Source organism: Euprymna scolopes, chromosome 2 (assembly GCF_053919585.1).
Source record: "Euprymna scolopes isolate OS-2025 chromosome 2, ASM5391958v1, whole genome shotgun sequence".
Taxonomy (NCBI): Eukaryota; Metazoa; Mollusca; class Cephalopoda; order Sepiida; family Sepiolidae; genus Euprymna; species Euprymna scolopes.
This window is the reverse complement of record NC_136483.1, coordinates 33,154,657-33,181,740: the sequence shown is the minus strand read 5'-3', so window position 1 is coordinate 33,181,740 and position 27,084 is coordinate 33,154,657. Positions and strand designations below refer to the sequence as shown.

The 27,084-nt window shown below is 37.4% G+C and overlaps 1 protein-coding gene across 1 annotated transcript in view; it reads right to left on the bottom strand.

Annotated features, from left to right (window-relative positions):
- Positions 1–27,084, bottom strand: part of LOC145290658 (kinesin-like protein KIF23) — a 118,656-nt gene extending 91,572 nt beyond the window's left edge. Inside the window, exons 1-2 of the mRNA XM_080136501.1 lie at positions 26,942–27,084; positions 5,049–5,112 (exon numbers count right to left, since the gene is read on the bottom strand). Coding sequence (XP_079992627.1) covers positions 5,049–5,112; positions 26,942–26,952 — 75 coding nt within the window. The 5' untranslated portion in view covers positions 26,953–27,084. The remainder of the gene's footprint in view (positions 1–5,048; positions 5,113–26,941) is intronic.

Genomic DNA, 27,084 nt, shown 5'->3' with positions numbered 1-27,084 from the left:
TTTTAACATCTGCTGACATTTCTTCAATGCACCGTGTGACAAGCTAATAGAGGGAAGCAGACTTTATGACTTCTTATCCTTTGTATAAACACAGAGCTTACATTGTCACACTATTACTAATAGTTATTGTTATTATTATTGTTGCTAATATTTTTGTGTTTTTTATTGCTTTTATTATTACTATTAATACTCCGGTTATTCATTTTTATTAAGAGTCTTATTTTTGAAGCTAATACTAGGAGGAAAGCGAACACTAATGTTCTTACCTTTCTGTACTTTCACCTAACACTATCCAGGGTTTATACAGATTTACAATATCCTTTTCAAGGTGTTAAGATTTTTCACGGCCTTCCCATTCAAAATAATTAAAGTTTTCAAAAAATTTTATGTATAAATAATGACATAATAAAGCAAAAAACTTAATTGCTAACAGAAAAAGTCATTTTCATTTATCTCTGTTTCATGAAGTAGTTTTAAAAGCTCACACAGTTATTTAAGTTCTCTAATGCGCAACAAAACTGGTCAAGTATTTACAGCTTAACTTTGTCATTCAGTGATTTTGAATCATTCTCAGTTCTTATTGTTTAGTTTAAAGCATTTCTTTGAGCTTAGTAGTTTTTTTTTTTTTTTTTTTTTTCAGAGGCTGACTTTTTGAAAGCATTTGACTGCCAGATTCAAATTCCCAGAATTCTCTGCTTGCAGAGCAAGGGCATCTGTCAATTTGAGTTTTGTCTATTTATTTGTCTCTTTTCTATGTTTTTCCAAGTACATATAACTTTGTTTAGTCATGGAGCATGAGACAATAAGGGGATTGGTTATTGGGGCTTGATTCAAACTCCTTTGGCTGCATTGTCCTGGTCACAGATGATCCTCTGTGCCACTACAGTCTCATATTTCATATTCTCTACCTCCATTTCTTTGTTCACAGAGAATCTTCTCTTGATACTAGCCTAGCCATGAGAAAGCACCAGAACAGTCTTCACAACTTTAAGCAGCTTGCTGTACCAAAGATCAGCCATGTAGGTTGTGAACGGTTTGTCATCTTCACTTCTGTGGTTGAACCCAACAAACTTTTCAGATCCAATGACAGGTATCTGCTCAAGAAAAGTAACATATTGTTGCAGGACACTATCACACTCCTCTTCCTTTAGTTGCCTGTTGTGCACAAGAATATTTAATACACTTTTAAATTGTCTTTTACACTCTACTTGCTTGGTAGCCATCAGTTTTCGGTTGAGAGACGAAAGCTGTCTAACAAGGGAATAGGACAGTGGGTATTTATATAGGATTTTCTTTGTCACACTATAAAGAAATTTAATTATCTTAATTCTGAAGGCAAGTATCTGTTTCTCAGGCATTCCATTCCTTGCGGCTTCCTTGACGCTCTTTTCTGTAAGGAACCCAACTTCCATCTTCTTTGAATTGAGCCTCACTTCCTTATCTTCAGCTACTTTGCTCAACGTCTCATCAGATACATGTAGACTTTCAATTTCAGATCTTATGTAGCACCTCATCAATCCTCTGACCATCTGACAGGTTTACTGCCAGGAATGGCATTATGGTTTTGTCCGTTTGATAAACACTCAGGAAGGGCTGAAGATGGTTTGCAATAAATTTTAAAACTTGCAGCTTTAGAATCGTAAGCTTGTCCTTTGTTGCTTGGCAAATTCTCTTATCAGATTTGCAGATTAGCATGGGAAGTTTCTTTTCCTCCACACTCCTAACATACTTAAAAAAAACAAAAAAAAAACATTGGGACATTCTCCAACTATCTGTAATTTGCAAATGTCAGTGGCTTCAGCTTGGTCTGCAATATGTTCAGGTAGTCTTTAAGGCCGCATGATCCAATGTTGATGGATTTACTTGAAAATTTTCGGTATTGTGGTAAAAGAATTACACCTCTTTATCATGAAATTACCCGATGTTATTATATAGAAAACCTCAGGTAATTGTGTGAAAGGGACATAACTCTTGTATCCCCAGTAATATGATGCAATTTCAGAACAATGTACTTTGATTTCATTTTTAAAATAAAAAAAAATATTTTAATGTTATTTTTATTAATACTTAAAAAATAATAATTTAATGGCATTTATTTCAGTTTTATTTTTTAATATTTTAACAAATTTTTGCTGGATATAAAGAATACAATTTTCAAGACCTTTTTTTTTCAATTTTTTTCTATTTTTTCAAGGAATAATAGAAACAAGGCCTTTTCAAGACAAAAGTCAAAATTTAAGGACTTTTTAAGTTAGTGTGAACCTTAATTATCATTTTGTAAAACAAATATAACAATTTTATTTCTGGAAATGTGCTGACCGTTATGAGTATTCGATACCTTCATACTTTCAAAAACATATATTGTAACATTATTATTCTTATTTTTTACTGTTGTTTTTTTTATTATTCCTATTGTTATATAGTTTTCATAGACACATACATTACCTAAACACTGTTACTGCTATTATTATGTTTTTATTATTGCTATTTAGGTTATTACTAATAATATTACATCTATTATAGTTATTTTCAATATTTTGCAAATAAGAAGCTTAGACTGGCCACAACTGAAAACCTGCCTAATAATGTTCTTTTTACCAAACTGGATTCCTTTTTTTTTTTTTTTTATATTTATTTATTTTTTTTTAAATCGCTGGCAGCCATATTTAAGTGTTTTCTTTATTTACACCAATGATTTTTTTGCCTTTAAATAATTTAACAAACAAGAAATGTTCACGCACAAATACCATATAATTCATAATAACACAGATTTTCAAAAAGATAATAAATTAACAATAAAACGTTTGCATTTGTTTTATTTTATGCAAAAATATAATCAAGTACTACTTAACTAGGATTTTTATGACTATTCAGTACTTTCACCTAACAAAAACATATTGTATCATTATACTCATGATTATTATTAAACTGTATACGGTTACATAGAATTGGAACATTACATCTAAAAAATAGCATGGTATGTTTTATTCAATAAAGCAGTAACAGCCTAAAAACACCAGTGTCCATGCCTGCCATAAAGTGACAGTAACTACCTTAAAAGAGCATTGACCACCATGGATGACGGTGCTCGACATTTGTAGATGAGCGATTTGCTCGATAGTTCCCGCCTCTGTCAAGAAGTGATATCAACTAGTTGATTTCATTTCAGAGCAGTTCAATAAGAAGTATAGACCAACCAACACCGGTCATAATCAATAATTGCAGAGGAAGCCAGTGTCAGCCAGTAAACGCAAATAACTGCTTCCATTTCATTTTGGAGCAGTCCAATGGAGGCCAATACTGTTAATGGCTGCCAGTGATCGACATTGTATGCTGAGAATTGACAGTGACAGTTGTAAAGGAAGTCAAGGTCTACCTGTAAACGTCTCAATACAGCACTTCATCACTCCTCACCACTGGCATCATGGCTGCTAGCGAGTTCTAGTTACAAAAGCAGCTAGTGTCTAACAGTAAACACTAATAATCCCCCTAAACCAGTACTAGTTGCCAGTAATCGCCAGCGATTACAATCACAGTCAATAGTTTCTAGCAGCTGCCACTGCCAGACAATGCCCAACAGTGGAAGCCAGATGATTTCATTTAAGCCACGGCTGCCAGTCTGCTATTTTTCAGGACTGGCGGTGGCCCTTAATAACAACACTAGTATAATTTGTTTTGAGAGAGGGAGAATCTTTTAAAAATTCTGTTCTGATTTTGTGTTATAATTCCACTGAGCAATACCAGTACACGTGTCCTACTAGTATAAAATATAAAGTTACGTTGATTTTCAAAGTCAGACTTACATAGCATTAAAACTGACAAATCAAACTTTGCTTCTGACTAGCTGAAAATTTTCAGTTGTTATTGTTGTATACTGTTATAAGGCTGACTGGGATGCCATTAGAGATCACATCAGATATGCCTCATGAGGAAATATCTTTTCTCTTCCTGCAGAACAGTGTGCAAATGAGACTACTGAATGGTTGGTTCAAAGCAGCAGTTGAAGTACATATTCCCACATTGAAGTTCTATAGCAGACCCCACTCTCCCCAATGGTTTACTTCTACTTGTACAGCTGCCATTGCTCAGAGGCAACATGCATACCGCAATCTTTCCACTATCCAACAATGATGAGATTGTTTGCACAGCAACCGAGAAAGCTAACATGTTTGCTCATCAATTTGCCTCAAACTGTACTTTGGACTCAGCAAACCACTCCATCCTTGATTTTCCTTTGCGGACAGAAAGCACATTAGACGATCTGAAAATCACCCTTTTTTAAGTACATGATATCATAAAAAACCTAGACACCTGAAAAGCATGTGGACCTGATCTCATTCAGGCTGTACTATTAAAAAAATCCTCTGCTGAGCTTGCTCCAGTTCTCTCCAAACTCTTTAAAAAATGCCTTAATGAATCCTGCTTTTCTGACTACTGGAAAACTGCTTCTTTAGTACTAGTTTACAAGAATTCTGGCGAAAGAACTGACCCATTAAATTATTGCCTCATTAGCTTCCTCCCTCTTTTTGCCAAAATATTTGAGTTCATAATTAATCAAACTTTAGTCCACCACCTTACAGTTGCTAAACTTTTGTCGAACCATCAACATGGATTTAGGCAAGCCCGTTCTACTGCCAATATTCTAACTGTAATCTCTGAACGTATATACCATGAACTAAATAAGGGCAGGGGAGGGTAGAGCAGTAGCCCTAGATATATCTAAGGCTTTTGACAGGGTATGGCATGATCTACTCATGAAAATAAGATCCTATGGTATTACTGGACAAATACTTAACATAATTAAATCTTTCTTAAATAAGAGAAGAATCCAGGTTGTCCTCGATGGTCATACATCTAAACAATGATATAAATGCAGTTGTACCTCAGGGGTCTATCTTTGGACCTTTATTATTTTGATAATATTTGCATGCACATGTTTCAGTATCTTTCGTTTTATTTTTACTTAATTTTTCTGTTTTTTAAAGAAATTTAACGTTATGTTAAATACTGGGCAATGCTAGGTACATCTAGTAATATATATTACTTACTTCAACTGGTTCTGTAACTGTGACACCAGTAAAACCATAATTCTTTCTTGGTGTTTTGCCCCGTCTGTAAAAGAACAAACTTTTATTAGAAACATTTACATGATATAACTTCATAAAAAAATAATTAAAAAATGAATACAGAGGTTTTATATTAAGCATACCATACAAAAATGGCTAAAACCAGATAAGTTTTTGTTTGGTTAACGATTGTAAAGAAGAAAGGAGAAAATAAGCAGTATTTTCAGAATATGATTTGTTTTTTATTATTTTAAATGTAAAAACTGAATGATTGGTTGTTGGGTTTTATTGCATGTCAATCTTTGAAATGTAATTTTATAACAATACTACATGAATAGTTTCGAGATTAATGTTATGTTGATGTATATTTTGTAAATAAATAATTTGTAAACAATAGATTCTATTTAAGTCTGAGATGGGACCTTGATAACTGAGAATGAACCTGACAGTAATAGGAACTCAAAAGTGGGTCCTACCATACAATGCCATTTCATGCAAAAACAATAAATTGACTAAAACTTTCCTCTTTTTTAAATGTGTTATTTCTAAAATTAGTTTAGAATTTGTGTATTCAACAATTTAATTCTGAAGTTCTTGATTTTTTTTCATTTTTTATTCTTGAACTTATACAAATTTATTTCTTGATAAATAACTCTTTGAAATGCACTTCAGATTGTGAGATCTTGCATCATTGAGAGTGGGGATATATGGTAAAGGTGTAGAAAGGAAGGCCCCAAAATGGTGCATTTTCTCTCCTGATGACCCAACATTATCTGGAGACTGAAATGAAATACTTCACAAGTGTAAACAGCTGATAAACATGATTATACACAAGTTTATAAAGTAATCTGTTTCTTCCAAATAACACTATCATTTGTTCTTTGCTTGCTTCATAGAGTTTCTGCAACTGTTCCTGTAGAAAATTTCATTCTATGGTAGAAACTAAATCCTAGAATATATGAAAATGAATCCAGTGCAGTTCATGTTAAGGAGTTTCACAAAGTGGAAGGAATTAGAGATTAAGATTTCATGTGGAACAAACAAAGAACAATAGGGAATTGAAATGCAAGTGAAAAAGTGAAAGAAAATTCTTTCAAGATTGGTTGACATTAGATTTTGAGATAAACAGAACTTGTCTTTAAAAAGCTGTCAAGAAGCCAGGAAGTAAAAGTTGTGGAGTCATTTATTTATTCTATTGAAACAAAAGTTTACAGATTATTTCAATGACGATTTTGTAAAAACAGAACTGATATTCAAAATTGCAGACGACGAACATATTACAATGTTGCAATAATGGCTGCCCAACATAGTAGTGTTCAAAAATGTTTGTAGGAAATCAAGAAAGCAGAATTTATCATTTGCACAAATCATTCTCATTCGTGCATATGTGGGAGAAAGAGACAGGAAATAATTCTTTGATGAAACAAGTCTTCTATCTCCCTCTACCCGCAACATTTGGGGTATGACAAAGCAATAAAAACCCAAGAAGAGGAGAAAAAGAAAAAAGTAGGAAAAAGAGAAAAATAAAATAAGAGAAGAAAGAAACATAAAGTAAGAGAGAGAGAGAGAGAGAGAGAGAGAGAGAGAGAGAGAGAGAGAGAGAGAGAGAGAGAGAGAGAGAGAGAGAGAGAGAAAGACAATCAAGGCAAATGAAGAAAAAAATAAGGACATAAAGTTCTTAATTCAGCAGAAATCAGTTTTTGCTTAAAAAAACCAAAAAAATCATCTTTTCTGAATTCAAATTTACAAAAAAACAGAATTCCACTAAAAAGCTGAAGCCTCACATCCCTATTTTAATATTAGAGATTCACAGAAAAGGAACAATTCCAAAGTCTAACAGAAAAAAAAAAAAAACTGGACTGGATTCTTGCAGCATTTGAACATTCTCCACTCTAACACGTTCAGTCTGGTTCTCAAGAACTCGACTCGTTTCAACTCCCAGCACGTGTTCTCCTCAATGCCTCTGCTAACAGGCATTTTATTAGAAAACTGACCCCATACCATTTGCATACGTGTGAAGTGGAAGATGAGATCTCGTGAGATTCCACGAGACTACACCTTATAAATCCATGGCTGCCATCTTTAATTTCTCTTTCTCTCAGATCCCATCCAAAGATAAATTGTATGACCGCACGATACATACACATGTGAGCGCTTTCTTCTTTGGTTATTACATTCAACTCTACACAAGGTTGACAAAGATGCTCAGAAAGCCAACTGAAGATGTGGTTTCACACTATCAAAGCAGACGTCGAGCCAAGCTCTGGTTCACAGGTCTATGTTGTTCGCCACTGGTCCCAGGAATGGCTGCCCATCACTATCTTGGTCACTACAGACCATCATGCACAATCTGTATGCACCCAGAACATTGTGTGTTCTTCAGAAAGAGACAGCTCGACTGATCCTGGATGAATGTCACCTCGAGTAGTAGTGGTGCTAGAGTAGTAGTGGTGCTAGAGTGCATATCTAAACAAGCAGATTTGTCATTCGGATCAGCTTGATAATGGTGAGAAAACTATTAAGGCAGAATAAACAGCTTACACATTGTGAACACAGTTTATCAGCATAAAGAATCGAGACATGAACATTTCTGAAAGGGCAAAGTCGAAATCAAATACATCTTATTACTCAACAGAAAATGGAAAGGACAAATTTAAGAATTGTTGTATGTATAACTTTGCAGACATTAGGTCGTGCCATTTGTTGCTAATATCAAGCTGTCGTTTCAATTAGAAAAGAACATACAAGCCCTCATAGAAAAATATATTTCAAAACTAAATAATATTAAAAATTTTTTTTTTTTTATTAATTACATTTTCACCCCAAACAAGGCACATTGCCACTTTGTTGTAGGGGGCTACTATTAGGGACACAGGCTACAGGGGTACTAGGTGGAGAGTTGGGCAGCAAGATGTCGGTTCACGTTACACTTTAACTTCTGCATGTCAGTACAGTTGGGGAAGAAGGAACCTGGAAGGGAATTCCAAATTCTAGCAGTTCTGGGGAAGAAACTACTGGCGTAGAAGGCTCTCTTACATCTAGGGATCTCTACTGTGAAGGGGTGGGATTTTACATGAATTTGCAAAGCATTTAAACATCTTTTAAGCATGGAAACAACTGATGGTTTATATGACCGTTTCATGAAGCCAACTAATACTGTTGTAATGGAAAAAATGAAGAAACAGATTGAGGGAATGCAAGTTAAAGTAGCCACTCTTTGTGAAAAATAGAGAAATATTGTCTAAAGTCTATGAAAGCATCAATATAAAAAAACTAGAAATCGAATACAGAACTCTAGTTTAAATATGCAAGTGAAGAAAGCAAAAGGAAATCAAAAGAAATAAATAAAAAAAGAACTTGGAGAAAAAAATTGAAAATCTTTATTTCAAATGTAATAACAGAAATCTATTCAAATCAAAGCACTAAAGTGAACTGAAGTGAAGCAGAAGCAGTCGTTTTAATGAGGTACAATTCTGCTGGTATTTTTAAATACTTTCTTTCCTGATCAATGTGATGCCTATCAATGAAATTCATGTCACAGCATAATAACCTGTAATATCCAACGCAAAAATAAGAGTGATGGCAAAGTAATAAAAAAGAGAATATCTCCAACAATATGTGAAATAACTTTTGAAGTGAATTTCTTCAAGCCGTTCATATAAGTACGAGCATGTAAAATGGATGTTAAACTGAATATGAGACTAGGATCTTTATCGTTGTTGACTGTAGCAAAATATTTATGTTAATTTGTTTTTCATGAATAATTATTATCTTTATCTTAATTGTTTTAACTAAACACTTAAACTAATACGTTCTTCAGCACTTTATCAGGTATTCATTCAACTCCATTAAATAATTGTCAGAATTTTACAATTTACAAAAAAAAACAAAAAAAAAAACTATAAAATCATTAGCAATCCTTAAAAGCAAAGCTGTTAGGGAAGCAATGATTGACAAGTTAGGAAAAAAAAAAAAAAAAAAAAAAAAAATCAGCATAAAAGTATGAAACAAAGAAAAAGTCAAAGACTGGTTCCATATTCTTGTTAACCTTATTCATAAAAAAGTGACAAACTTGATCCAGCAGAAAACTATGTCCTTGCACTTCTGTCATTTTTTTAAAAAGTTTTTCTAAGAATTCTAGTAACACAGAATGAGAAAACTTGTTGAGGATCCACAAAAGCGTCACATTAGGATTTTGGCAGGGGAATGGCCGATGACACTTAATCCAAAATTGAATTCCACTTCAACTTCATAGACTTCAAAGTGGCTTTTAACACAGTGTAACAAGGTATATAGGAATCACCAAGGAACGATTGGAGTTGATAGTAAAATTGTAAATATCATTGAAATTTATACAAACACAGAATGTGTGCAATTGTTGTTAACAAACATATCTCAAATTGGTTTGAAGTAAGTGTACGAGTACGCCAAGTCTCTTACCTACTTCCTCTTCAATTTGGGATGAAAGGACTGGAAAGTCTGCCATCAACACTAGTGCTTAACAAGGAGTTCTAAACTAATATTTGTTATGCTGATGAGACTTTTATATTTGATAAGTTGAAATTTTACTTCCGAGCTTGAAGCCTTTTATGAGAAGTGTGAGAATCAAAGTGAATCAAGATAAAAGCCAAATCATTTCCTCTTCTGGAGATAATCTCAATCGGCAACAAAATGGTTGAAAGAAACAAAGATCGTGTTTCCAGGATCCTCATAGGGCATTAGCATTAGACTACAATACATTGATAGTTGTTATTGCTGTAAATGCGAATGAAACAGACTATACTGGCAGAATATGAAGAAAGATCAAGACCACTACTACTTAAATGAGCCAAATCAGATAAGAATTGAGACTGGTACCTATGTCATTTTTGACAGTTGAAACACTTACCTAAAGGACTATTATTCATTTTGTTGTAATAAATATGGTGTTGCTTGCTATGCGTATCTTCACTATGTGTGAATAACATGCTCTTGTATTACTTCTGTTCTTCAGGTATCCAATAAATCCTTCTTCAACACAGCAAAAAGTAAACTGTACTTATATATGACCAAGGATATCCAGAAACATTAAAGATGGCACAAATCAGCTGCACAGCCCCAGATTGTGAAGCCACCTTTGACGGTAACCTGACACAGGAAATCCTCATTCGCCTGATTGACATCCATACCAACACAACCCAATCTTCACCTACAGCATGTTGCGAGGCCATATAACGCATGTTCACGACTTAGTAATAAAGAAAACCATTATACCGGTATATGTACAAAATTACATTATCTATTCAAAACAAAGGTGTAAGTTCATACATTAGTGCAATAATTTGGTAGTCACGTAAGGACGTATGATTGTGGCTTGTACGTGTTAACCTCTGTGAAAGTATGTATAAATAGACATTATAGTTCATATTTTACATGAGCAATATATAGCTTAAATATAACAGTCTTGGATTGTTCGTACTGTGTGTAAGAATCTTACAGGTAACAATGTTTATATATAAAAGATGCAATCCTTACCTCACACGATGCATGTTTATGGAGCATGCGAATTTAATGTGTGTACCACTTGATGCCGAGAGAGAGATAGAAGAGAAGGAAACGGAAGGCTATGTCAGAGGTCAGATCATAGGAAATGCACCTGTGTCAATGTGTCATGTCATGGTGCACATGCCCCACTCTGTAAGTGTGTGCTACTGCGCACAGCTTGCTCTGTGTGTTCGATCTAGACAAAGTTGTAAACGGTTCACTATAATATTCCCCCCCAGATAGCTGGAAGCTAAAAGGAAAGAAAAATGGAAAAGAGCATGCAGATGTATGTGAACCAAGGGTATCAGAAAAAAAAATTTTAAGAGGTGTCGAAGTCTGCGTATTTGCGTGGAAAAATAACACGATGGCCACTGCGTGTCGTTTGAGTAGTAGGTTAGGTAGAAGGTACTAGAATGTGCAGGTTCCGATCATTATGAGGTGTGCGGAAGCATTTATAATGACAGGGTCTGGATCCAGTGTGACGATTGGATCTGGTTTTGGTGTAATGATGGGGACTAAATCAGAAAAACTCGTAGCAGGGAATGCTAAGTCATACAAGCTTTCTACGAAGGCTAGTTTGACATGGTTTATCACGACTGAGTCACGTTTGCCATTGCGATCGATGATATTTACTTGTCTGAGCGTTCCAGTACTGGGTATGGTCCATTGTAATGTGGCTGCAGTAGTCTGCGTATTGAATCAATACGTATAAAAACATATTTGCAGGAATGAAGATCGGGTGGATAATATGACTTGGAAGTAGTAGAGTGTGGTGGAGAATACATCACTCGAGACATTGCCAGTTTCAAACGGTCAGCATAACCGGAGGTGGTGGTGAGTATGGACCTGTTGACCGTGAAAAATTCCCCGGGAAGGCAAAGAGTGGTTCCAAAAACCATTACTGCTAGAGTAGCGTTTAGGTCTTCTTTCACAATGGACCTAAGTCCAAGAAGAACAAGAGGTAAATTTTCATTCCAGCGAGAGACAGAGACTTCCTGAAACACAGTGTAAAATTTGACTGGGCTGAAGAAATACAACAGACTTTCAAAAAAGTGAAAAGCCTGATTATCCACGAGATTCAACAAAGTGTGGAGATCTTTGACAAATGCAGGCCAACTTGCCTAGCAACCAAATGGAGCAAAGACAGTATAGGATTCTGGCTATTTCAAAAACACTGTCCCTGCCCAGCACCCCACACACCCTTCTGCTGCAAAGACAGATGGAAGATTGCCCTAATAGGAAGCAGGTCCCGCTATGCTTCCATTGAAGGCAAGGCTTTGGTGGTAGTAGAGGCTTTGGACAAAGCTAAGCATTTCATTATCAGATGCTCAGATCTCATCACAGCTGTAGACCATAAACCACTGCTCAACGTCTTTGGTGACAGGCACCTGGACAACATACCCAACCCATGCCTTTGCAACTTAAAAGAATAAACCCTGCGGTATCACTTCCGAGTCAATCATATCTCAAGCACCCAACATTCTGCCAGTGATGCTCTGTCATGCCATCCAGTCAGTATGACTCAACACTTGTCACTGTCTGGTGACTCAGCAACAACTCTCTACACCACTCAGCTGCCTCAGGCTATGCTCGAGTTCATCCGCTATGGAAAGCAACCAACAACCCACGAGGTCTGCTCCCATAACTTCAACGATAGTATCTTCATTGAATCAATATCGTGGGATAACATCTGCACTGCTATCGACCCATCCATGGTGCTGCTTCTTGACAACTAATCAGAATCTCCCACCTGATGTCTGACCATTCTATCAGTACCGTGATCATTTGACCAGCTTCGACAGTGTGGTACTATACCATGACCGCATAGTCATCCCTAAATCCCTCCAGTCCAGAGTCTTGGAGTCTCTCCACTCGGCCCACCAAGGTTTTACCTAAATGTGTTCCACGGCCGAATCATTGAACCCTGCCATCTGCAACATACGAGAGATATGCTCTGAGTGCAATCGTATGGCACTCTCCTCTCAACCATGCATGCCACCGACTCCACCCAGTCTACACCTTCTAAGCTATAGTTGCTGACTACTTCACATACCATGACCATCATTATCTCGTCATTGTGGATCGCTACAGCAACTAGCCAATTGTGGAGGAAACGTCTGCAGGGGCAGACGGTCTCATGAAGGCATTGCGCAGAACATTTTTTGCCTATGAGATAGCAGAGGCTCTTTTCTGACAACGGCCTTGAATTCACCACCTCCAAAACTGAGTGCTTCCTAAATGCTTGGAAAATTAGCAACAGACACTCATCAGTAGCATTCCCCCACAGTAATTCAAGAACTAAGATTGGTGTTAAAACTGTGAAACGCATGTTAGTGAACAACACAAATGCATCAAGATCATTGAACCTTCCAAAGGACCATGCTTCAATATCGCGACACACCAAACCAGAGAAGCTGTCGGAGCACATGGTCAACCCTCTCACCCAAAGTTGAGGACACCATCCAAATTCAAAATCAAGTGGGCCCTACCCAAACAAATGGGACAAAACTGGGGTTGTGATTGAAGTTTGTTAATTCCATCAATACGTGATACAAGTTGACGATTCTGGACATATCACACTCAGAAACAGGCAATTCCCTCATCGATGCACAGCAGTAGTGGAATGGGGTCCAATCATCTTGTCTCCAGGCTCACTCTCACTACTTTACCTGAACCCAGCTGGTCCTGCTCCCTAAAACTACACCAGCTCTGCAAGGCAAGCCAATTTCAGCTGGCTCGTCCCCTCAGTGTATGACAACCCCAAGACCCACTCAGCCACATAATGAGGGTCATCTACTTCCTGGCTCTCCAGTGACATCACCAGATATTCCCATAGAACAAGGCACTACACAAGAGAAGGAAACCCCCAACTCACTTGGCTATTGGTTAGGTTACTTTCCTATAACAAGGCTGGTTGCCAAGAACTTCAACCCCTGCATCCTTGACAGCATGACGCGATCATGTGACCTTTCAAAACAAACTGTCCGTTGCACTAGGTTTCCATATTGAAAAGTGATTAGGTTATCAAAGACTGTAACTTCAGTTATTTCTGAGGTACATTTAGGTGTAGGTTCACATGTGTGACAGCCATGATAATCTCTCATACACTAGACAGTAACTGTAAATTTGTACCAGTGATTTTCATGTATTTTGTTCTCCATCCAGTCTTCGCGAAGACTTGGGAAAGGGCATAAAGAATAATTATTCATTTTGTTGCTTCACTGTGTGTGAATAACATGCTCTTGTATTTCTTTTGTTATTCAAGTATCCAATAAACTCTTGGTTATTGCAACATGCCTAAAAGTAAACTGTACTTATCTATAGCCCAAGACCATAAGTAGCAGAATTTTGTTAAGTCTAATGCAAGTTTTTTTTTTAATTATTCAAAATCATCTATTATTAAAAATAAGTTATAGCAAGTTTAATCTATGTGAAACACAGAAAAAAATATACTGACCAGGAAATAAGAGATGGCTGATATCTCTATATATAATATATTTGATTGCAGAAATTCGCCTTTGGACCAAAGTACCGAAGGTTTGCAACAACAGATGTCACATACAAATTTATTATGTCTAGACTATTAGCCACTATCTTATGTAACTTTAGAACACCATTTTAGACACATTTAGTCATTATACTAAAATCCTACATTTCATCCTAGGAGCAACATCATCACAATTGCAAAAGCGTTTCCCAGATGATGCAGCCTTGATTTCTGAAGTCATGTCGTGGTTGGAGGAGCAACCTGGAGTGTTCTACAAAAACAGTCTCCAGAGCTGCATCAAACGATGGGAGAAATGCATATCTCCGGGTGATTCCTATGTAGAGAAAGACTAATAACTGTTCCAAGTTTCGTGGCTCTACTGCTATGTAAAAAAAAAAAAAAAAAAAAAAAAAAAGTGGGTCAGGGGCATTACTTATTGCACACCCCTCGTATGTTGCTACACGAAGGAGAGAGCATCAGAATATATATATATATATATATATATACACACATACACACGTTATTAAAGAAGTGTATTTCAAAACCTGCATATCACTTATTGCCTTCTTTCCACAGCCGTTGGGTGAAACCAAATCGTCACTTTGGGGTAAGATGGGTGTAGTTCATTAGTGGACTTGATTTGTAATCGAAAGGTCTCGGGTACGCTTTTCACCGCAGGTAGGCCCGACTCATACGCTTGTGCACTTTCGTGCATGCTCGGCACACTCCTTCCCGATTTTGAGATCACACAAATCACAATGCTGGGCAGGCCGTTTCCTCCTGGTACTTCGCCTTAAGGGTAAAGGTTCAGGAGCTTCCTCAGTGGTGCCTGCGTCTATCGCATCATTAAACTCTCCCTGCTCTGGATCATTGGGTGCATCATCTTCTGAGGAGCTTTCTTCATTTGGTTTTTCGTACAGCAGTGGGGCTTCATCATCTGATGAGGTGAGTTCGTCACTGATTACACAATCACGTAGGCGCGCTGAGCACACATCCTTCATGTGGTGTAGTGTTCCATCAACTGAGATTGAGTGTCGGCTATTTATTTTTGTCACTCTCCTTTGCCGAACTGTGTCGTGCATCTCCCCTGTGAATTCTTCACCCAAACCGCATTTCCCTCCTTGTATGGATTAGCAAATGTGCTGTCGGGCACCATAACTTTATCGATACCCTTGACACGGATCTTATAATTGTATAGCACATTCGCAGGTGCCGTCATGTCGTCCTTAGGCGTGACGTTGTGCCAGTACACTGCTTCTAAGATCATGCACTTTTTTCTTGCCACAATGTACTTTATTGTGCGATGAGACCTCTCAATTATTCCGTTTCCGGAGGGTACGTAGGTGCACCGAGATCGAATGTGTATGCTCCACATCTGTGTAAAGTCAGCAAATGTCTTTCCCCAAAATGCTGCGCCATTATCTGTAAGCAATTCAGTTGGCGACTCCCTTTCACAGAATATACTTTGCAACAACGCTAGCAGAATTCTGTCAGTGCAACTGCCTCCAAATCGCAAAACGGCTAGGGCCACAGTTTATCAACGTCAAGTACAACTGAGTGCCGACATGGGTTATATCTATAGCAACCCTGCTCCAGGTTTCCGGGACATCAAGCCTACCTGGCTTCCAATGCACCGGAGCTGAATTTATGGACTGGCATTCTTTACAATACCCAACCACCGAACTTCAGTTTCAGTTATTAGTGGATTTGCTAACTTGACAAAGTACCATGTCCTTTTCACACCGGCATGTTCACGACAGCGATGAATTGTCTGTATCTGAGACACATGTTCATGTTCAGCGATCACAGCACACACAAGTTCTCTGGGTTCTGTTGCTTTACGGATCTCATTTAACCACTGCTGTGGTACTCGAGTAAGTTGGTCAGCTCTGTTATCGTGAGACTTAACGAGCCCTATATCGATTGTTAATGCATATTCCGAGGCAAAATCTCAGAGCGTGGACAGGCGACGCCCAATTAACATTTCCGAGGCTGCTTTGGTGTGCACTCTCATCTGTCCAGACAGAGTGTCAGTTATCCACCGATACACACAGACAGAGTCCGTTTATAGATGTATGGTTTTAGTTTTCCACTGTAATGTAAGGTTGACGCCTCACAGCACAGCATCAAGCTCAGCTAAATTTATGTGTTTGTCTTCATGCACTGCTCGGAGCCAGCTTGTGTCCTCTGCCACAGAACCATTGCTTTCCACAACCATGCCTGTAGCAATGGAACTAGCGTCCATCCACACTGTAACATCTTATCTACAGACACACCAGTCATCTTTTATTGGATCGTCCTGGGCTGTTCTCAAACAAATGTCTTTGATCATCTGTGCTAGAATAGGGTCTCTCACTTCATAATCCCATCCAGTCGTCATCATATTTGCTCTTCGTTTTATAAATGCTGTGGCGACGCGTAACCAGCCACACACTGGGAAATGACCAGTCAGTTTCCCACACACTGAAAATACAATTCAACGAGTAAGTTTATCGGGCACTGCTGGAAGATCACTTCCACATCGCCATAACAATTTTCCGTGCTCCTCCTGGACATGTAATATGCGCAAACCCAGTTTCAGCTGTTCTGGAGTCTTACTTTCCAGACCAAACTTCTCCAAATGTTCTTTGACACGGGTCGCAGAACACATACTTTCATTCAAAAAAATGTTATCAATATACAAAGACGTAGCTGCGTTTATAGTCTTATCCTGGTTGAGGACGGTATTAACAATGGCCTGCATTATTAAAGGGGCAATGTTAAACCCAAATCCGAGGCGGGTGAGACAATATCGTTGTCGTTTGATTTCTACTGTTTGGAATGGCCACAGAGATTTGTCAACATGTGCTTGCAAATAGGCTCGGTGTAGATCCAGCACTGCAACGTTTGGTCCCTGTTGTCGCCATTCCCTCATTTTTTGTAAGTAAACATCTGCGTTGGCCGTATGAACGTCTGCATACATATTTAGCTCCCGATAATCCATAACGGGTCGCACTTTCTGTTTGTTCTCCTGCCATGAAGGGAATTAGACCTTTTGGGGGTCCAGGTTCATCCTCAGGATATGGCAGTAGGCAACCATTGTCAATTCGTGATCATATTCCTCATGAACTGGTGTTTGGGCTGGATATTCTGCGAGTGTATTTCCCAAACATAAGTGGAGGTTGGTCGCCAGCCCATTTACACGATACGGTTCACTTCTGAGTGTTCTGTTCATACTCTGCGGAGAATTCACGCTCGGTGATGATGACAGCAGCAAAATTGGTCTTGCTGAAATGTGGGAAGGTCACCTCACCTTCACTAGAAACAGCTACTCCTCCCAGTCGCCTGATTGCGTCCAGCCCAAGCGATAAATCAAATCCCAGCAAGTATCCATCCACAACTAAGACTTCTAAGCTAATGCTTCGCGTTACACCAAGGTTCATTTACACCATTCCTATTCCACAGCAGCTAAGTGTGCTTCCATCTGCTGTGAGCACTGGGATCACTTTCCTCATCCATTCCTTGCAACATGACTTGCAGCCAGTGACCGCTATCACTATGTGTCATTTCTTAGGATGCCCACGGATTAAACACAACACAACGACCGATATGTTTCCACATGTGTGTCTCTTTATTGTCCACTGTAAACATAAGCCGTCCCAAGGAGCTTAACTCCAAACGGTGAAAACCCTGGTTAGTTCCTCATGCAACAGACAATATCACACTCGCACACCTTGTATATGAATATGCCTCTGACTTCAAACACCTGTGCATTGTATATTATATCTCATATGTTAACTGTCGCTACACGAGGGAGAGAGCATTTGAAGAAAATGTATATATATATATATATTTTTTTTTTTTTTTTGCATGTAGCAATGGAACTTCACCCACACTGTAACATCTTCTCCACAGACACACCAGTCACCTTTTACTGGATCGTCCTGAGCTGCTCTCAAATAAATGTCGTCGATCATCCGTGTTAGAATAGGGTCTCTCACTTCATCATCCTATCCAGTCGTCATCATATTTGCTCTTCGTTTTACAAACGCTGTGGCGATGCGTAACCAGCCTCACACCGGAAAATGACCAGTCAGTTTCCCCACACACTGAAAATACAATTCAAAGAGTAAGTTTATCAGGCACTGCTGGAAGGTCACTTCCATGTCGCCATAACAATTTTCTGTGCTTCTCCTGGACATGTAATCCCAATACATGTGAATCCAGTTTCAGCTGTTCTGGGGTCTTACTTCCCAGACCAAACTTCTTCAAATGTTCATTGACATTAACACCGGTCGCAGAACAAACTTTCATTCACAAAAATGTTGTCAATATACAAAGACGTAGCCTCGTTTATAGTCTTATCCTGGTTGAGGATGGTATTAACAATGGCTCGCATTATTAAAGGGGCAATGTTAAGCCAAATCCGAGGCAGGTGAGACAATATCGCTGTCACTTGAGCTCTACTGTTTGGAACGCCCACAGAGATTTGTCAACATGTACTTGCAAATAGGCTCGGCATAGATCCAACACTGCAACGTTTGGTCCCTGTTGTCGCCATTCCCTCAATTTTTGTAAGCAAACATCCGCGTTGGCCGTATGAACATCCACATACTTATTTAACTCCCGGTAATCCATAACAGGGCGCACTTTCTGTTTGTTCTCCTGTACAACAACCATGAGGGGAATTAGACCTTTTGGGGGTCCAAGTTCATCCTCAGGATATGGCAGTAGCCAACCATTGTCAATCCACATCTGCAATTAGCGATCATGTTCCTCACGAACTGGTGCTGGGGTTGAATACTTTGCAATCTATTACTCAACGTAAGTGGAGGTTGGTCACCAGCCCATTTCCACGACGTGGTCCACTTCTGAGTGTACTGTTCATACTCTGCAGAGAAGTCAGGCTCAGTGATGGTGATAGCAGCAAAATTGGTCTTGCTGAAATGTGGGAAGGTCACCTCACCTTCACTAGACACAGCTACTCCTCCTACGCGCTTGATTGCAGCCAGCCCAAGCAATAAATCAAATCCCAGCAAGTATCCATCCACAACTAAGACTTCTATGCTAATGCTCCACGTTGCACCAAGGTTCACTTGCACCGTTCCTATTCCATAGCAGCTAAGTGTGCTTCCATCTGCTGTGAGCACCATGGTCACTTTCCTCGTCCATTCCTTGCAACACGACTTGTGGACCAGTGACTATGTGCATACAGTATCCACTATATCTGTACACGGTAGTCAATTGATGTGGACAGTGATAATCGGCAATGCGCCATTTACACCAATTTGGGGGATAAGAATGGCGCTGAATTCTCGTCCCTTTGCTCGTTTTCCGGACAAAATCTGGCACTGTGTCCTCGCCACTTACATCAGTAACACGTGATAGCTTGTCGATGCTTGACACTAATATCTCTTCCCATCGTACTATCCAGCAGACAATCGCTTGCTCTATGATTGAATCCATTACACTTGTAACACCGCCGTGAAGTGTCCGTCTCCTGAGGTGTAATTTGTGTTGACCGTGTGGCTAATGCAGTTTGCTGTGGAACCCCTGTGCAGTTCTTTAAAATGGCACAAGCGCGTGCCAGCACATGCGATAGATCTGGGTTTCCTACCTGGGAGGATGCTCGTAATAAGTCTTCCGCATGCTCCGGCAATCCAGCAATGAATGCACATTGAAGCCTGCATAGTTCTGCCAAAAATATGTTGACTGTTTCACCTGGTTGGAGGCGGCGTGCTACAAACTGCTTCCATGCAGCGAAAGGATCCAAAGCAAACGCTGTGTACAGTGTTTCCTTTATACACTCAAAATCAGCCCGCTTTTCGTCACTTAATTACTGGTACACAGCATATGCGCCACCTGACAAGCGCATCGGAATGACGCACTGAATGCGTTTCACCCCACTCAGCTGACATAGGGAGAGAGCATCAGAAATATATATATATATATATAGGTGTATATGCATATATTTGTTTTCACATGTGACGGCACGGTCCTTAACAAATGCGCCCACGCAATTCTGAATACCACCACCGAATCGACATGCCATGCCACGAACAAATACCATTGAATCGACACGCCACAATACGAAAATCCAATAACACAAGACACGTTATTAAAGTGTATTTCAAAACCCGCATATCACTTATCGGCTTGTTCTTTTCACAGCCGTTGGACAAAACCAAATCATCACTTTGGGGTAAGATGGGTGTAGTTCATTAGTGAGCTTGATTTGTAATCGAAAGGTCTCGGGTTCACTTTTCACCAAAGGCAGGCCAGACTCATACGGTTGTGCGTTTCTGCGCATGCTCGGCACATCTTATATACTTTGTCGAGCTGTTTAGATATTTTTCATTTTTTGCTTCCATACCTCAGGGCCTTGTTCTAGGCACAATTATCGATTTTTTCGACCAATTACTTACGCTACAATTTTAACGTAAATTTCATTACACAGGGACTTCGGTGGAATATTTTATTTAAATTTCTTTTCTGGACTGATTCTCAAGATTGCCCATACATTAACGTTTTTTTTTTTAATTTTTGGGGGTGGGGGTAAATTTGTACATTAGGTCCACCTCCACAATTTTCTTTAAAATGACTACTTTTATAAGTTTGACTATGCTGATTAAAAAAATCTCATTCAAATTTTGCAGAGACAAGTACTTATAGAGATATAAAGACCTGTATTATGCACTGTAATTCACTGGCTGCCAGGTTTGTATGCATGCGCGCTAAACAAATCTACTTCTGTCCTACCGACACTGCCACCCACCATTTTCTTTTTTAGCATTTGTGGTTGGGTATGCTGACAACGATTAACATGACTACATTTGGGAGAATTATTCCCCTCCTCTAAAAAGGGGGTTATCTACTCCGAAAGCCATTCTTTATATAGAGAGTTTGGTATATCTATTCCAAATGCCGTTCTTAACATGACAATCCTCAAAGAAACAAAGTGAAAAAAGTCATAATTGTTTTGTTTTACACGTTAAAGACATCAAATTGGAATTTAGTTTAATATTATTGGTGGAAGAGTTGAAAAGAGGAAGACTTGAACAACAGGAACAGCTAGGATTGCTGCCACTGATTTCGATCATTCTAAACAGTCCATATATATTTACCTTCCACTATTATTTTAATGGACTATTTTTTGTATTTTTATTAATTCATACTGATTTGCGCATTCTCTTAATTGCATTTTTGAAATTTAATCAGTACCTGCATGTTATCGCCCCAAACTATAACTAATCACCAATGAAAGCCAGATTATTTCAATTCAGTTACGGCCGCCAGTGTCCGCAATTGTTCAGGGATGTTTTTTTGCGAGGGAGGAGGGGGAGGGCAGGCTTCAACCGGGCAATGCTGGTTAATGGGTCCTGCTAGTATAAAATAAAAAGTGGTAACATTTTCTAGTAAGTGACAGAGTTAGCAAGTTATGATAACCTGTAATAAAAAGCAAAGGAAAACATTTTATCTTTTATTTTAAGGTAAAAAATCGAGTTGTCTCCCTTATTTATTTATACTAACCATCTTTCTTTTCGCTGGTTGATTTTTCTCCTACTCGTAAAGAATCAGCATAGGTTCAGAGTCTATATCTGTTACACCCTTTACTTAACTAGAGAACACAGTCCAGAATTTGAAGATTAGGTTTTCCATTAAGCATACAATACAGTATTAATTACGTACATTTTCTGTACTATCTTCCCAAACTGCCTACAAGACTGATGATTGGTAGTCCCCCATTCCTAAACCTATTCCTGACAACAATGACAGAGGTTTATGTGACAAATGTTTATAGACAACTGGAGAATGCTGATCATCTCATAATAATGGTTGATATAATTCTCTCCCTCAATATCAGACATACCATTACTCAAAACAAGTGTCAATATTACGAATGTGCTGATTAAGAATCTCTTGCAGATCACATTAGAGAGGCATCTTGGAGTAAATTTTCTTTCTCCCTGTTTATCATTCTGCAGAAGAAGTAATTGAATTGGACAAAGCAAGCATTTAAGCATTTTGTCCCTAAATGGAAATTCTATAACAAACCTCACTCTTCAACCCGTGCAACTACTATTGCAGATAGGCAGCAAGTGTGCCATCATTTCAACTGTGACAAGTCAGCTAAAAATTGGCAATCATTTGTAGCATCAAGAAACCACTGTAAGAATATAAGAATAAGTATACTGAGATGATTAGAAAATGTGTCACAGAAATTAAGAACTTATGATTTCTGGAAAATCTATAATAGTGCGATGAACAAAAGGTAATTAACAATTCCCTCTCTATCCAACCACCATGATGTCACTTCCTCAGCAATGGATTAGGCTGAACTGATGGCTCCAGTGGTTTAAGTTTCCATAAACCACTCCCTTCCAAATTTTCCATTAAGGATCGAGCTACAATAGATGATCTGATCATCATCCTTTCCCATCTCGTTATCATAAAAATATCTCGATACATCCAAAGCATGATATTATCCCTGCTATAGTTATAAAGAAATGCTCTGCTGAGCTGGCTCATATCTAGGGCTATGACAACAGCATATTTTTTTCATTGTTTTGACTCGAGTATATATCCGACACAGTTAGCCACAGTTAATCAACTGAGAACCACATCACTCTATATAAAAGCATATAAGATAGCCTCATAGATGTCCTTTTTTCTTCCCTGCAACCTCTTTCTCACAGAAGAGATGTAGCGAGTTTGTTTTTGATTTATCATTATTTTCATGGAAAGTGCTCGACTGAGCTTCAATCTACAGTATCGGCCATAATATAAGGAACGGAAAAAAAAATTTACAATTATTCATGTATATTTAAAAAATTAGTGCATGGATTTTTCTGAAATACTCAGAATAAACAAATAGAACCAATGTGTATAAACTAGTACCAAAAAAAAAAAAATAAATAAAATTATGATTCAACATAGAGAAATATCTTAATTTTAAATTATATCTGTGGATTTATCCTGGCCAAAAGTTAAGGAACGAAATAGAAACTTTGTTTTTTTTAATGCAAATGTTTTAAAAAATAAATTAATTCAATATTTAGTGAACATCGCTTTATTCTTTATGACCTCACTGCATCTTCGACCACAAGACTGGATTAGTTTCTTGCAAAATTCGGGATTTATCTTTTCCCACTCTTCCTTCAAAATATTTTGATTTTGGGGATTCCTCGTCTGTGCTCTTTTTCCAATCATTTTCAGATCCGGACTCTGCGCTGGCCAGTCCATTACTCTTATTTCTTCTTCCTCAAGGTAACTTATCACTTTTTTAGCTTTATGGTAAGGGGCATTATCTTGCATAAAAATGCTTGGCTGATTAGGTGAAAGGCATAAGCTCTCAATGACATGTTGTTGAAGAAGCTGCTTATAAGTCTCCGCATTAACCCTACCATAAATTCGAACTAGAAGGCCAACTCCTTCCGAGGATATCATACCCCACACCATTACACTTCCCCTCCGAATTTAAGTGTCTTTTTAACACATTTGAAGGATAATCGTTCACCTGCTTTACGCCGTACATGCTTCTTTCCATCAGATCCAAACAAATTGAACTTGGATTCATCGCTGAAGTGAACCTTAGCCCATTGTTCATCAGTCCAGACGACATGCTCATGGGCAAACTTCAAACGGCTATTTTTGTTCTTCTTGGAGATCAAGGGTTTAGATACTGGCATGCAATCCGGCAGCTGCTAACCATCGAGAAACAGTTTTTCTAGATATATTTTTCCCAGTCTGTTCATTAAAATCACGAGAAATTGATGTTGCGGATTTGAATCGGTCACTTAGAGCCTGCCTTACCATAATCCTATCTTCTCTTTGAGACGTTTTAGGGGGTCTGCCGGTTTTAGGGGATGCTTCTAATGTATTTTTATTCTTATATCGAGCTATCACACGATGAACAACACTTTTTGATCTTCAAACGATATTAGAAATTGTTGAAATTGATTTCTTTTCTTTGTAATTGTCTAAAATTAATTTTTTCTCGGAGAGACAGAGTTTTGCGAGTCGGTGACACCATTTTTCTTTGTTGTGCTTATCAGCAGTTCCAATATTAAAAACTAGCTATTTTTATGTAAAGTTTAGTCTCTTAAAAATAAATTTTCTATTTGGTTCCTTAACTTTTGGCCAGGATAAATCCACAGATATAATTTTAAACTAAAATATTTCTCAATATTGAATCGTAATTTTTTTTTTTTTTTTTTTTTTTTTGGTACTAGTTTATACCATTGGTTCTATTTGTTTATTCTGAGTATTTCAGAAAAATCCATGCACTAATTTTTTAAATATACATGAATAATTGTAAATTTTTTTCCGTTCCTTATATTATGGCCGATACTGTGGTCTCCCCTCCCCATACTTCAACAAGAAACACTCGTCTAGCTGAAAACACTATCAATAATCCCCCCCTCTTTATCTGTGCCTAAACCTAAACGTAGATTCCATGAACAAAGCTTCTTTCTAAGAACTACACGCCTGTGGAACTGTCTTCCGTTTTCCTGCTTTCCAACTGACTACAATATGGTTGTCTTCAAGTCCAATGTAAACAAGTTCTTGATAAGCCGTTGGTCCCTTAAGTTAACAAATTTACTGAATTTCCATTACTGACAATTACTATATTGTCCAATTAACTTCTGTCTGTACACTCTTTAAACCTTATCCTCGAGTGACCCCTGGGCCTTGGTAAGTGGTGATGCCTATGTAAAAAAAAAAAAAAAAACAAACACAAAAAACTAATAAATCCTGCACTGTCTACCTAGCTCCAGCCCCTGGCCCATCATCTCAATGTTGTACTCCTGTTTTTTGTTTGTTTTACAAATATTTTAACGGAATGGGCTCCAACGAACTTGCTGCATTTGCGCTCCCCTCAACATAACCCCCCCCCCCCGACGAACTCGGCAATCAGAGAATTTTTTTTCTTTTAGAGCCGGAAATCTGTTTATTCGAATAGCTTCTTTGCTCAAATTGATTACCTTGGAATTCCCTCCCTGCTCCCTGTTTCTGACTGTATTAACATGCAGAAATTTAAATGTAATGTGAACAAACATCTCACTGTACAAGTCTACACTTAGGATGTTATTAATTTGTCCACTAATTCACACAAGTCCCTCCTCGGTGACAATATACTTTGTTTGCGATCAATATTAGAAAAATAAATTAAGAAATAAAAATGTAGAGGGGAGATTTAGCTTTGCGGGTCCCGAACAGTTGGTTGGACGGTCTCGGACAAAATGGCTGATCAACAACACAAAAGCAAACATAAGATAGTATCAACAGGTTTTGTAAGAGAGAAACTGTTCTTTTCAACACTCACACAAAGAAAGAAAATGCTTAAAATCCTTATCAGTACTTTAAAGCCTAACCAATGAAAAACAATTTTAATGATTATACGAAGTTAATTCATGATTCGCCCCCAACAGTCATAAAATTATTAAGATGTTGAGAAATAAAAGAATCCCAAATTAATGGGGAAAGTTTAGAAATCGAGTTAGAAATTTGCTTGATTTTCAAATAATTACAAACAAATCAAAAAGTCGTGAACATGTTTATATATATATATTGTATGACAGGGAATACAAATAGGCCATTATATAACTTTGCATTGCCATTCACGTAGGGACCAACGAGTAATCTCATCTAGTCCGTTTTAGTTTTCGCCCACACACAGATCATTATTTCTCGTGTGTCCGTCTTTTTTGTATCTTTTTCTCATCATTTATTGTTAACTGATTATTTGTTGAAGTCAAAATTGTAACAATGTAAAATAAGATAAAAAAAGTAATAATTTAATTACAATATTAAATCCACCAGAATGCATTCCAGTTTCTTTGTTAGCAAGTAAGTCGGCCATTTTTTTTAAGAGATAAAAGAAAAAAAAATGAATAACTTTCGTGCCTCATCGAAATTTTAACAGGAAGCATTGAAACTGTCTTATATAGAAAATCATTCCTTGCTTTAAATTAGCAAATCGTCATGAGTGAAAGTTTTGATCGAATATTTTTATAAAGATGAAAACATGATCTTAAAATTAGTTTTATAACAATTTGATCCCGATTAATTTGATGACAATTTCAAAATCTCATCTTTTTTTTTTTTTTAATTTGGTTAAAAAAGAACAATACTATTATTTTTTTGTATTTTTTTTAAAGATAAAATTAATCTCAAATCGCATTTTTTTTTGTTCCGTAACAACTGTACTTATATCTGTCACTTCTATCTCAAAAAGCACCTTTTTTTAATAGTATTTTCATGTTCAATTCAAGTTTTATACCTTTTTTATCGTTAGTTGAAAGTACAAAATAGTTACAAAACACCTTCTCCTCCCCATGTTAAGAACGACTTTCTAAATATCATTATTTCAGCACGGTACAATAAATGCATAGGTATCAAATTTGGACTTTTGTTCAAAGTGTACATCGCTGATAACCAGATTTACGATATCATTATTATTAAATTATTGACTAGCTATGTTTTAAGTTAAGACATTTCCACGCTTTTAAAATATTAAATTCCCTAAAAACTTGTGTAAATAAAAGAAATCATTCGTGTTTGATGTGTGTGCCGGAATTGTTTGTGTGTGTTTAGTGTACAAAAACAGTTTTTATAAAATAAAATTCTTGGCACGAAAGGAAGAAAAAATGGTTATATTCTATTTCACGTGCACAAAAACGTAAACAATTTTTTTTTTTTTATTTAATTCGTAAAAGAAAAAATATTAGTAACCGTCACTTCACTGAGACAGCGCGTTGTATTTTTTTGCCCCCGTTTTTGTTAACTGACAACCACAATTCACACGAATACATAAGATAGCAGGCAACAACTATCATCATTTACAACTTTACGTGGTGAGGGAAAAAAATAAATATTCACTTACTGAGATTTCATTGTGGGTTTTTAAATTTTAATTTAGTCAAACCGCAATGATAATCCGGGGGAAAAAGATCGATGGCATTCAACAAAGCGCTTTAAAATGATTTAAATTTACGCCCAAAATATTTTATCCAATCACAAAAAAGA